This window comes from Ascaphus truei, chromosome 20 (assembly GCF_040206685.1).
Source record: "Ascaphus truei isolate aAscTru1 chromosome 20, aAscTru1.hap1, whole genome shotgun sequence".
In the NCBI taxonomy this organism is placed as follows: domain Eukaryota; kingdom Metazoa; phylum Chordata; class Amphibia; order Anura; family Ascaphidae; genus Ascaphus; species Ascaphus truei.
In genome coordinates this window covers 31,575,002-31,587,886 of record NC_134502.1, presented here as the reverse complement: position 1 = coordinate 31,587,886, position 12,885 = coordinate 31,575,002, and the positions used below count along the sequence as shown (strand labels likewise).

Below are 12,885 nucleotides of genomic sequence, written 5' to 3'. Positions count from 1 at the left end.
TGGGCACCCGTATCTTCTGTTGTACGTATACATTTGCCATGCTCAGTAGCACTCATTTTGGCATAAATATATATTCATGATGTGGTGGATGTAGGAGTTTGAGCTATCTGGGAATGTGTGTGTTAATTAATTTCTGACTGGTAACAGTCTATGGAGGTTAGGTGGCACCTCCCCCCAGAGCTCGCCCCTCCCCACCTTTTTAACTTGGGAGGTTCTAGCAACTTGCTGAAATGGACAGGACTCACTGCAGTTGCTTCCCCTCATACAGAGGTAAAGGAAGGGTTCACAGTTTTAGTGTTAGGACCTGCATTTTTGGTTTACCTTGACGTTGGTATGCAGGCTTACGACGCTTTGGCCAAAGGGTTTAACTAAATAACCAAGTTATTACTATTATTATTCAAGTATTTAAACTTTATACTCATTACCATATATGTTTTGTCAATTTGCTGTAGCATTGGGCACCCCTGTCTTCTGTTGTACGTATACATTTGCCACGCTCAGTAGCACTCATTTTGGCATAAATATATATTCATGATGTGGTGGATGTAGGAGTTTGAGCTATCTGAGAATGTGTGTTAAATATATATATATATATATATAAATATATATATATATATCTTATACTATATTAGTGAAAGCACTGTATGTTTGCCTGCCTGCCTGCCTGCATGCATGCCTGCCTGCTGGATGTCCGGTGTCCCTAGCGGCAATCTCATTGGTCCCTTGGCCCGCCCGCCCCCGCACACCTCTCATTGGCCTCACACACTCACACCACCCCCTTGGCCCGCCCCCCACACCTCTCATTGGCCTGAGGCGGAGTGACGGGCCAAAGGTCCAAAAAAATAAATAAAACACACACACACACACACACACCTCTCTCCCCTCTCCAAATCACCTTTTCCCCCTCCCCAGCGGCATCACCTCTTCCCCCTCCCCAGCGGCATCACCTCTTCCCCCTCCCCAGCGGCATCACCTCTTCCCCCTCCCCAGCGGCATCACCTCTTCCCCCTCCCCAGCGGCATCACCTCTTTCCCCTCCCCAGCAGCATCACCTCTTCCCCCTCCCCAGCGGCATCACCTCTTCCCCCTCCCCAGCGGCATCACCTCTTCCCCCTCCCCAGCGGCATCACCTCTCCCCGCTCCAAATCACCTCTCCCCGCTCCAAATCACCTCTCCCCGCTCCAAATCACCTCTCCCCCCTCCCCGCTCCAAATCACCTCGCTTCCCGCAGCTGCCACGCGGCGCGTAAGATGGCGGACCCCCTTCCTCCCTCGCGGCGCCGAGTCAGACGGTGGCGGCGCCCGGAAGTACAGGTAGGTGTCGCTCCCCACCTCCGGCGCCAAACGGAACTGAGAAAGGGCGCATCAACTGAGGTGTGTGTGTGTGTGTGTGTGTGTGTGTGTGTGTGTGTCACTGTCCACTGCCCCCCCCTCCCATCCACTGCCCCCCCCTCCTGTCCACTGCCCCCCCCTCCTGTCCACTGCCCTTTGATGCCCCCCCCCTCCCTTTGACGCCCCCCCCTCCCTTTGACGCCCCCCCCCTCCCTTTGACGCCCCCCCCTCCCTTTGACGCCCCCCCCCTCCCTTTGACGCCCCCCCCTCCCTTTGACGCCCCCCCCTGCCTTTGACGCCCCCCCCTGCCTTTGACGCCCCGCGCGCACACACTGACTGACTGCCGCACGCACGCACACACTGACTGACGCGCACACAAAGCCTGACTGACGCACACACACACTGACTGAGGCACACACTGACTGTGTGTGCGTCAGTCAGTCTGTGTGTGTTTGTGTTTCTGCCTCAGACTCACTGACGCGCGAGCAAACACACAGTGACTGACGCACACACGCTACATGAAGCTGTAAAGGAGGGAGGGAGGGGGGGGACTGGATTGATGTGAATGGGGGACAAACAGAGAGAGGGGGGAGGAGAGAGAGGAACGGGAACATTACATCCCGGGCAACGCCGGGTCTCTCAGCTAGTATATATATATATATATATATATATATATATATATATCAAGCCCCTCTTTGATACTTGAAAGTATAATTTTGATAACGTAATCTTGTAATTAAAAAAACTAAGTCTATCCTCGGCATTGGCTATATCTGCATTCAATTATCTCATTCTTTTAAACTGAATAATGCAACATATAAGGAGTACGAAGATTAGAATAGCAGTTATTAGCAGAGGAGGGGTCTTCCAGTGTAACACAACAAAAAACACAAGAATTAAAAATAGTAATCAACAAAAAAACACAAGAATTAAAAATAGCAACCAACAAAAAAACACAAGAATTAAAAATAGTAATCAACAAAAAAACACAAGAATTAAAAATAGTAATCAACAAAAAAACACAAGAATTAAAAATAGCAACCAACAAAAAAACACAAGAATTAAAAATAGTAATCAACAAAAAAACACAAGAATTAAAAATAGCAACCAACAAAAAAACACAAGAATTAAAAATAGTAATCAACAAAAAAACACAAGAATTAAAAATAGGAACCAACAAAAATACACAAGAATTAAAAATAGGAACCAACAAAAATACATAGCAATAAAATAATAACAAGCATTTTCCAAAAAATGCATTGCTTGTCATTTAATCTAGAACCCTAAAAGGGGTTAGATAAACACCTTGGCATTCAGGGGGGAAACAAAAAGGGTTCAAATTAACTACAGTAACAATCAACGCACGACTCGGAACGGGCGCAGTCGCCGCTGAGAGCTGTTGTTCCACCGGGTCCGGAGTAATTTTGAAGGTCAGTGATACCGGGTTTCTGGGTCCTGAAGATGTGCACCATATAATACAAAACGTAAATGTGGCAACCCTACACCTCCCCTATCTCACCGCACGTCCGGTGTTTCCCGGTGCTGCACCCCCTCCTCCTCACTCCCACCCACAGCCTGTGTACCCCAGGACTCTGCCCTAGGACCTCTACTCTTCTCCACTTGTACCTCTTTCTTTGGCAAACTAACAGTCATTGGGTTTTCCCGTACCACCTCTATGCAGAGGACACCCACATCTACCTCTCCTCTGCTGACCGCTCCCCTTCTCTGCAGTCTCATATCACTAGCTGTCTCTCTGTTATCTCCGCGTGGGTGTCTAATCACTATCTTAAGCTTAACATGTCAAAAACGGACCTTATCATCTCCCCTCCGTCTTACTCTACACCGACACCGGATTCCTCGAATGGAACAGATGACTCCACCAGGACCCGATACCCCAAGCTAGATGCCTAGGTGTCATTAGTTGCTACTCCCCTCTCATTCCCCCGCACATTCAGCACCCCTCCAGATCATGTTATTTACCCCTCTGCGATATTGCTAAAATACGTCCCTTCCTCATGGGACAATCCATCAAAATTCATACTCACGCGCTGATTATATCCCAAATACTGCAACATGCTGCTAGCTGGTCTACGGGGTAACTGGTATGTGGAGATTACATTCTTATGTGGTTATATGGGGTAATAGGAGGAGTGATAGGGAAGTGGTTAAAAGGAACAATAAGATGAGATATAGGGAGCGGTTATTTGGGGTAATAGGAGAAGTTATAGGGAGCAGTCATATGGAGTAATATGAGTTATAGGGTGGGGTAATGTGGAGCAACAGTAGGAGTTACAGGAAGGTTATATGGGGTAGTAGGGGGAGTTATACAGAGGTGTTATATGGGGTAATCGGAGTTATAGGGAGAGTTTGTATGGGGTAATTGGAGGAGTTATAGGGAGCGGTTATATGGGGTAATAGGAGTTATAGGGAGAGTTTGTATGGGGTAATTGGAGGAGTTATAGGGAACGGTTATATGGGGCAATAGGAGGAGTTATTGAGAGGGGTTATATGGGGTAATAGGAGGAGTTTTAGGGAGAGTTTATATGGGGTAATTGGAGGACTTATAGGGAGCGCTTATATGGGGCAATAGGAGGAGTTATTGAGATGGGTTATATGGAACCAAATAGTAAAAATAAAGAGTTTAATATTATTTTATGTGCTGCCCGATAATAAGACGATATTTTTTAATAAAGTTAAGTTGAAAAGTACATACTCGCCTTATAATCAGCCCGCTCACTTTGAGAGCCAATCAGCAGTCGGATGTATGAGGTAGGCGGGTAAAACGGAGGAAGCTCCACCTTGGGGGCCTGAAGCGGCCATGTTGCTTGTGGCAGGAAGCTCAAACCGAGAGAGACAGATCGAGACCGAGAGATAGACATAGAGACACAGAGACAGATAGATAGACACAGAGACAGACAGAGAGAGAAACATAAATAGACACAGAGACAGAGACAGACAGAGAGACACAGAGACAGACATAGAGACACAGAGACAGAAAGAGCAAGATGGACACAGTCAGAGGCACAGAGACAAAGAGAGAGACACAGACAGAGGCACAGAGACAGACAGAGAGAGAGAGAGATGCAGAGTATTTGTAAACTTATTTCTCTCCTGCTACTACTGAAATGAGGGGGTCACCTTGTATTCAGGGTCGCCCTATAGCCAGGCAAATACAGTACATAAAAAATCAGGTTTATTTTGCAATTTCAAATTGAACAGTACAAATGTCCCTCTACTTTAGGACCTAAAAGATCTGCATCTCCAACCAACTCCACCAGATATTTTTAGAGATGTCACAGACTTAACCCCCCAAATCTTCCCTCCCAAGTCCTGCCCAGTTGAATGTTGACCAACTGGAGGACCTTCATTGGGAAGATGAGAAGAGAGAAGACTCAGTTGGCACAGCATGTGAACTGGACATCACTGAGGAGCGGGTCATCTCCGAATCCATGGGGTGTCCCCACCTTGGTGCGGATGCCACAGATCCCGTATCTGCAGGACTGGCTCCACTCTTTGTCTGACCCCACTGGAGGCAAAAAACCAAGGATGTTCCGGCTATCTGAGCACTTAAACTGGATGTTGGCGGTGGCAATGTCATATTCGTCACCACGCCCACGACTTTGCTCTACTTTCAAGGAGAAAGCCATGAGGTTGCCGTAATGACACCATAAAGGGGAAATCCATGTGCCCCACCTGAGAGAGAAGAATGAGAACATGGTAAGGGGTGAAGAGAAAACGTCCTAAGACCTATTGCAGAGGAGACCTGACCTGTAGGACGGGGCACAGGACTTTAGGGGAGGTCTGACCAATTATCTATATAGGGGCATCGCCCCTGTCCTACGTCCTGGGGAGTAAAGGGGATTTCTAATAGGGTGAGAATAAAGGGGATTTTAAATCTATAAGTGATGTGACCTCCTCCCTTAATCTCCTGGTGATACCCCTCTCTATATACCCAAACACCCCGCTATCCTCCCATCTGCCTTAATTTCCCTCCCTATACACCCCAACATGTTGCTGCCCTCCTCACTGCCTTATACACCCCTCACTATATTCTCCAACATCCTGTCATCCTAATATATGTTTGGCAAGCTCTGTACATGTGAAGAAGAGACCTGTGAGGTTTGGGAAAGCTCTGTACATGTGAAGAAGAGACCGGTGAGGTTTGTAAAGCTGTGTACATGTGAAGAAGAGACCTGTGAAGTTTGGAAAGCTCTGTACGAGTGAAGAAGAGAGCTGTGAGGTTTGGAAAGCTCTGTACATGTGAAGAAGAGACCTGTAAGGTTTGGGAAAGCTCTGTACATGTGAAGAAGAGACCTGTGAGATTAGGAAAGCTCTGTACATGTGAAGAAGAGACCTGTGAGGTTTGGATAGCTCTGTACATGTTTAGAAGAGACCTGTATGTTTAGGAAAGCTCTGTACATGTGAAGAAGAGACCTGTGAGGTTAGGAAAGCACTGTACATGTGAAGAAGAGACCTGTGAGGTTTGGGAAAGCTCTGTACATGTGAAGAAGAGACCTATGAGGTTTGGTAATGCTCTGTACATGTGAAGAAGAGACCGGTGAGGTTTGTGAAGCTCTGCACATGTGAAGAAGAGACCTGTGAGGTTAGGAAAGCACTGTACATGTGAAGAAGAGACCTGTGAGGTTTGGGAAAGCTGTGTACATGTGAAGAAGAGACCGGTGAGGTTTGTGAAGCTGTGTACATGTGAAGAAGAGACCTGTGAGGTTAGAAAAGCTCTGTACATGTCAAGAATACACCTGTGAGGTTTGGGAAGCTCTGTAAATGTTTAGAAGAGACCTGTGACGTTTGGGAAACTCTGTACATGTGAAGAAGAGACCTGTGAGGTTAGGAAAGAACTGTACATGTGAAGAAGAGACCTGTGAGGTTTGGGAAAGCTCTGTACATGTGAAGAAGAGACAAGTGAGGTTAGGAAAGCTCTGTACATGTGAAGAAGAGACCTGTGAGGTTAGGAAAGCTCTGTTCGAGTGAAGAAGAGACCTGCGAGGTTTGGGAAGCTCTGTACATGTGAAGAAGAGACCTGTGAGGTTTGGGAAAGCTCTGTACATGTTTAGAAGAGACCTGTGAGGTTTGGGAAGCTCTGTACGAGTGAAGAAGAGACCTGTAAGGCTGTGATTGTTCTGTGCCTTTCTCACCTTCCTTCAGTAGAGTGGATTAAAGTTGCATTCAGTTCGTCGATTTCAATAACGCAGTACAGTCGGATCGCGGTCAGAGTCAAACTCTCACCGACCCCATGCGTCTCTTCCAACTGTATCAGGAAGTTCAATTTCAATGTATCAATTTCATATATAACTACTCATAACCCCTAAACACGTCCCTGTCATTAGATCACTTTGCCCCTACGTTGGACTGACCCTTTAACCCATTAAACACGTCCCTGCCATTAGGTCACTTTGCCCCTATGTGGGACTTACCCTTTAACCCATTAAACACGTCCCTGTCATTAGATCACTTTGCCCCTACGTTGGACTGACCCTTTAACCCATTAAACACGTCCATGTCATTAGGTCACTTTGCTCCTACGTGGGACTGACCCTTTAACCCATTAAACACGTCCCTGTCATTAGGTCACTTTGCACCTACTTGGGACTGACCCTTTAACCCATTAAACACGTCCCTGTCATTAGGTCACTTTGCCCCTATGTGGGACTGACCCTTTAACCTATTAAACATGTCCCTGTCATTAGGTCACTTTGCTCCTACGTGGGACTGACCCTTTAACCCATTAAACATGTCCCTGTCATTTGGTCACTTTGCTCCTACGTGGGACTGACCCTTTAACCCATTAAACACGTCACTGACCTGACCATATAATTTACCGATGTTGCTTCTCAGATAAATCCTAATTGTTTGATATTAGAACGAGGGGCTCTTTTTGGGGTATAAGTGAGATTCTCATTAGGGGCTTGATACGGGAACAGACCTAAATGGGGTAAGAAGGCAGCAGTGGGGGCAGGACGGAGTTACAGGGAGCTTCTTTGAGAAAAGATCAATGAAAGGGAATAGAAACTGCTGGGGGGTGTTATAGTGAGGTTTGGGATTAAGGGGACTATGGGAAAGCAAAGGGGATTTCTAATTGGGGGAGTAAGAGAGATTCTAATAGGGGGAGTAAGGAGGATTCTAATAGGGGGGAGTAAGGGGATTCTAATAGGGGGGAGTAAGGGGATTCTAATAGGGAGAGTAAGGGGGATTCTAATAGGGGGAGTATGGGAGATATATAATAGGGGGAGTAAGGGAGATATGTAATAGGGGGACGTATAAAGAGGATATAACATAGTGGGGAGGATTTCTTATAGGGTAGAATAAGTGGAATGCTTAATAGAGGGAATAAGGGGGGTTATGATTGGGGAGAGAAAATGAGATTTCTAATAGGGGGAGAGTTAAAGGATTTCTATCAAGGGGATAGTACGGGGGATTATCTAAATAGGTAAAACAATGGTAATTACTGATTGGGAGAGTAAAAGGATTTATATTAGGGAATGTAAGGAGATTTCTCATAGGGAAAAGAGCGAGGGAGAGAAAAGTGAGGTTAAAAAGTGAATTTGCAATAAGGGAATAAAAGGGGATTGTAATATTTCCTATATATAGGGGGCTATGCACTAAGCAGTGATAACTGCTTTTAAGTCCAATAAATGACTTTTAAGTCTGATACTGCCTGCGGCGCGATTCACTAAGCAGTGATAACAGCGCTTTATCGTCCGTAAAAGGCATTAAAAATACACCCGATCAGGGAAAAAACAGCAAACGTGCCGTTTTCTGCCAGTCAGCGCGATTTACTAAGCAGCGATTCGTGAATCGTACTGTAAAAGCGCGCCAGATTTTTGCACCAGCTGAAGGCTGACGCAAACAAAATGGAGACAGTGAGAAAAGCATTGTGTACCTTTTATTCAGCACACCGTTAATACAACTGGCCGGCGGGTGTCCCCGGGTGTTCCCCGCTGGTGTCCGGGGGTCCCCGCTGGCCTGCGGTAACAATCGTGTGCCCCTCGAAAAAAAAAATACTGTTAAATAACTACATCCTGTCACGGGAGACCAGGTTCTATAACACCTTTTTATTACCGGGATCATTTCATTAAGCAAAACAAGAAGGTAAAATAAATGGTAATTTATTTCTTGTATAAGACGAACACACAATGTTACACAATTCAAGATTAGCACACTTACTGGGGATGGGGATAACGAATAAATCCATTTCCGGAACAAAATTCCTTCAGATCACCTTTTAAGAGCACTTTCCATTGACCAGGTAGTTACTCACAAAAAGTCCCGGACATCTGTTAAAAAGCTTTTTATCACCAAAAAACAACCAACACAAACCGGCGCCTAAAAAGTGTTTTTTTTTTATCACCAAAACACAGTCATTGATAAAAAGTTGCGCCATAAAGGCGTTTATCTCACTTAAAAACACTTACTGTATCACAGCTTTGTGCAAAGCCCCCATAGTGTCTAATATGGACAATGAAAGGGGGTGATCTATTATGAGGGAAGGGGGTATCACCTACATTTAAATACAGAGAGTAAAAAGTATAAATCACAGTTATAAAGGAGATTTTTGCAGCTTGCCTCTGAAGTCCTGGCATAAGTTAAAATATTTGACTGTGCCTACAAAATTATATTGTAAGTTCTGCGGGGCAATTTAAATATTGTGCCATCACAATCCCATATACAGAAGCACATACATTGCCATGCAAGAAATAATATTATTATACATATTTATCTCACCTTGAGAGAGAATCCTCTGACATGGGAACCGACGGGGCACATTTCAACTGGCCCCCATTCACCCCATTCACCTCCGTTGGAGACACTGATGACATTTTTAGAGTTCCCTTGTCCGACTGAGAAGAGAGAGAGGAGGAGGAGGGATGAGACCGCCTGGAACATCATGGTGGGTTCTTGAGGAACTCAACTGGAGATGTCAAGAGATGTCAACGGTGAGAAAAACTTCGGCAATGTAATAATCGGGAATCAGGTTTGCCGTTCAAATCAGCAATCTTTATTTCTTCAATCAGCTCAGCGATTCAGCAAGGATACAACATACAAAATACTTCTATTCAAGGGAGCAAGTATCTGAGAAGGCAGTGGCGTATCCTGCGACAGCTACGTTTTATACCCTTAGATCGAAGAGATATACATCACTGTCTCAGCGAACACGCTTTGGCCAACTAAATGACGTACTTGTTTACATACTTGTTTTTCTGTTGTTACCATCAAGTACCTTATCTCAGGAACATTAGGAACTTACAAAAACAAGTCTTATCACTAAAATGGGCATCATACTCCTTGGTTTCAGGTTGCCCCTGATACCAATAACATTGTATTCTATTAGTTTCACACTGACCACAAGATTCCTTATGAGAAAAACTATTTAAAACATCTTAACCTATTGAGTGCTGAATATATATTGTGACAGGGTCATTGACTCCGTGTATGTGAATAGGAGATGGCAGTATGCATGCTATCCAGTAAACGAGGGGTTAACTCAGCTTGTCAAGCAGACCACAGGTGATTTGAATTACGCTCCTTCACCTGCTTTAAAAACAGGAAGAGGAAATGCCTCTGGGGCGGCAGTCTCTCTCTCTGAGGCACAGAGAGAAGACAGAGGAGTGTTGACATACACAAGCTGCCCAGATTGATCCTGTCCCAAGGGGGGAATAAAGCTCCCAGGTAAGGAGCCAACTGCTATTGGTGGGCTGGACTAGGTTAGCTAGCCAGCCAGGTAGTTAGCCTGCACTTTTGTTTAGACAGTGCCCCGACCGGGGTTAGGTTTTTTTGTTTACGTTTAATTTAAAGGGACAGTGTACCCATTGTTTTAGTTACCTTTTTTTTGGACAAATAAATCCACCAGCACTATTTCATCAGAAAAGTCGTGTTGTCTCCTCACTTACCACGGCCATCCTGCCACACGTGGTATCAGAAGTGGGATGTCGAACACCCTGTAAAAGGGGCGGAGCTACAGATTGCGACTGGTGGAATCTGTCCACGCGGTAACTATCAGTATGGAGGACGTTGTGAAGGCCTTAGTACACAGCACCGCTGTCCAGCAAGAAGCTAACAAACAGGGACAGGACAGCACGGCTGCACAACGCGAGACGAACCGGATACTTGCAGCCCAGACATTATTGCAGACACACAGAAGCAGCCGATTGAGCAGCTGGCCCAGATTAAAATGGGCTTGTCAAGTACGGCCCCGGCGCGGCCCGTCCAGGCGAACGAGTACCTGCAGAAAATGACGCCGCACGATGACGTCGAGGGATACCTCAGGTCCTTTGAGCGAATCGCTTCCCGGGAAAGGTGGGCCCGCACCAAATGGGCTGGGATTAGCGCACCCTTTTTAATGGGGGAAGCCCAAAAAGCGTATTGTGACCTTGACGAAGAAGCCGCCCAGGTCCCAGTTATGGGATTTGATTCACCTAGCGTCCTAGTAGCTAAAACCAGAGGAACATAGCCCGACACGGATCCTTGAGATAGTGGTGTTGGACCGCTTCATTCGAGCATTACCCCAGGACCTTCAACAGTGAGTGGGACAGGGAGATCCCCTGTCTTGTGATGCCATGGTAGGCGCAGTGGAGCAGTTTCTGGCTACCCGTGAACTGTCACGCCCCACTCGCACCAACTACAACCCACGTCCCAACACGAACAGTAGAGGCCAGCGCTGGCGCCAGGACACACGACCATTCGCACGATTTGAGCGGGTGGAAGAAAACCCGGATAGGGACAGAAACTCTAAATTTCAGAAAGGGTTTCAAGAACGAACTGGGCCAATTGTTTGTTTTGAGTGTGGGGAGACGGGGCATATTAAGGCTCACTGCCCACAGTTGTCTGAGCCAATGGAGTGTGCATATGGTTCTGTGAAGTCTGAATTTTGTGGAGTGGTGGGTATGACCCGCGAGGGAAAACGTACCCACAACTTCCTCACCACGGTGATGTTAAATGGAAAACCAGTCTCCGCCCTGGTGGACTCAGGGAGTAATATTAGCTTGGTATCAGGGAAGTTGGTTAAGCCTCTCCGGTTACCCCAGGGTGAGAAGTTGCGGGTATTATATGTGCATGGGTGTACGCTTCCGTACACCACGACTCTGATAAAAGTAAAAGTCGAGGGGCAAGTCATCAAAACTATGGCAGCAATTGTACCAAAGTTACCTCATTCCCTAGTGTTAGGCTGTAATTTCCCTGGTTTTGACACCCTGATCAGAGGACAGCTCACCTTAAACAATCCTACTCCAGATGAGCTTTTTCTATTTACAGACCCCGAATTAGTCGCTGAGGTGTCTAAAACCCCTAAGTCAAAACGAGAACGTAGAAACGAAAAAAAAAGAGGTACACCCCCACCCCAGTTAGCACTGGTCACTACTCCTAACGGAGGGAGACCAGAAGGAGAAGAGTTGTCCGAGACAGGGCCTGTTGATGCTCAGGTGTCTGAGTTACCCGTGGAGGTAACCGACCAAACTCCAGATGAGGAAGGTTTTGGAAGTCTAGAACTTTCCCTAACTAACTTTGGTAGAGAACAGGCTAATGATCCCCAGTTGAAAAATGGGTTTAGCCAGGCGGTAGAAGTTAATGCGGTCCCGGTAGAAGGAACCACAAAGGAATCCTACCCATATTTCTATATTAAGAATGATTTGTTATACCATGTGAGCCAAGAGGAGGGCCAAGAAATAGAAAAATTGTTAGTACCCAGTTCATTAGTGAGGAAGGTCCTAGAGCTAGCACACTCTCATTTGTTGGGGGGTCATCTGGGCGTAGAGAAGACACAGCAAAGAATCCTAAAAAGATTTTAATGGCCAGGGATATATAATGCAGTAAAGAGATTCTGTGCCTCTTGTCCCGAGTGTCAGTTGACAGCCCCCCGACCACGTTTGAGGGCCCCATTGATCCCTATGCCTATTATTGAGGTCCCATTTGAGAGGATTGCCATGGATATAGTGGGTCCCTTGGAGAAATCTGCCAAGGGTCATCAGTACATTCTGGTGATCCTAGACTATGCCACTCGATACCCAGAGGCACTACCTTTACGTAACACTTCCTCCAAAGCTATAGCTAAGGAATTGTTACAGGTATTCTCCCGACTCGGGATACCGAAAGAAATTTTGACAGATCAGGGTACCCCGTTTACATCTAAGCTTATGCGAGACTTATGTGTAGAGCTAAAAATACAGTCCCTAAGAACCTCTGTGTACCATCCGCAAACGGACGGACTGGTAGAACGATTTAATAAGACGTTGAAGATGATGTTGAGAAAGGTGGTCGCTAGTGATGGGAAGAACTGGGACACCTTGTTGCCTTATCTCTTGTTTGCTATCCGAGAGGTACCACAGGCCTCTACGGGGTTTTCCCCATTTGAACTCCTGTATGGGAGACGCCCAAAAGGGATTCTGGATAGCCTCAAAGAAGAGTGGGAGCAACAAGCTGTGCCAGGGAAAAATGTCGTCCAATTTGTGGATGATTTGAAAGACCGTATTGCGCATATTACCCCCATAGTCAGACAGCATCTAGAAGAGGCACAGAGGGCCCAACGGAACCTTTACAACAGACAG

At 46.2% G+C, this 12,885-nt stretch overlaps 1 protein-coding gene across 1 annotated transcript; it reads right to left on the bottom strand.

The window, feature by feature from the left end:
- Positions 1-4,504: 4,504 nt before the first annotated feature.
- Positions 4,505-9,414, bottom strand: LOC142470852 (vitelline membrane outer layer protein 1 homolog). The gene is made up of 3 exons (XM_075577651.1): positions 9,071-9,414; positions 6,484-6,596; positions 4,505-5,023 (listed from the first exon to the last, which is right to left on the bottom strand). Exons 1-3 carry the CDS (start codon positions 9,233-9,235, stop codon positions 4,723-4,725), a joined length of 579 nt encoding a protein of 192 aa, XP_075433766.1. The 5' UTR covers positions 9,236-9,414; the 3' UTR covers positions 4,505-4,722.
- Positions 9,415-12,885: the final 3,471 nt, after the last annotated feature.

Bases quoted from the DNA above. Each gene is read 5' to 3' on its own strand.
- LOC142470852 (XM_075577651.1), bottom strand. From the start codon at position 9,235: ATGATGTTCCAGGCGGTCTCATCCCTCCTCCTCCTCTCTCTCTTCTCA. The intron at 6,597-9,070 runs GTGAGATAAATA...TTCCTGATACAG, and splicing joins TCAGAGGATTCTCTCTCAAG to TTGGAAGAGACGCATGGGGT. The intron at 5,024-6,483 runs GTGAGAAAGGCA...CTTCTCTCTCAG, and splicing joins ATCCACTCTACTGAAGGAAG to GTGGGGCACATGGATTTCCC.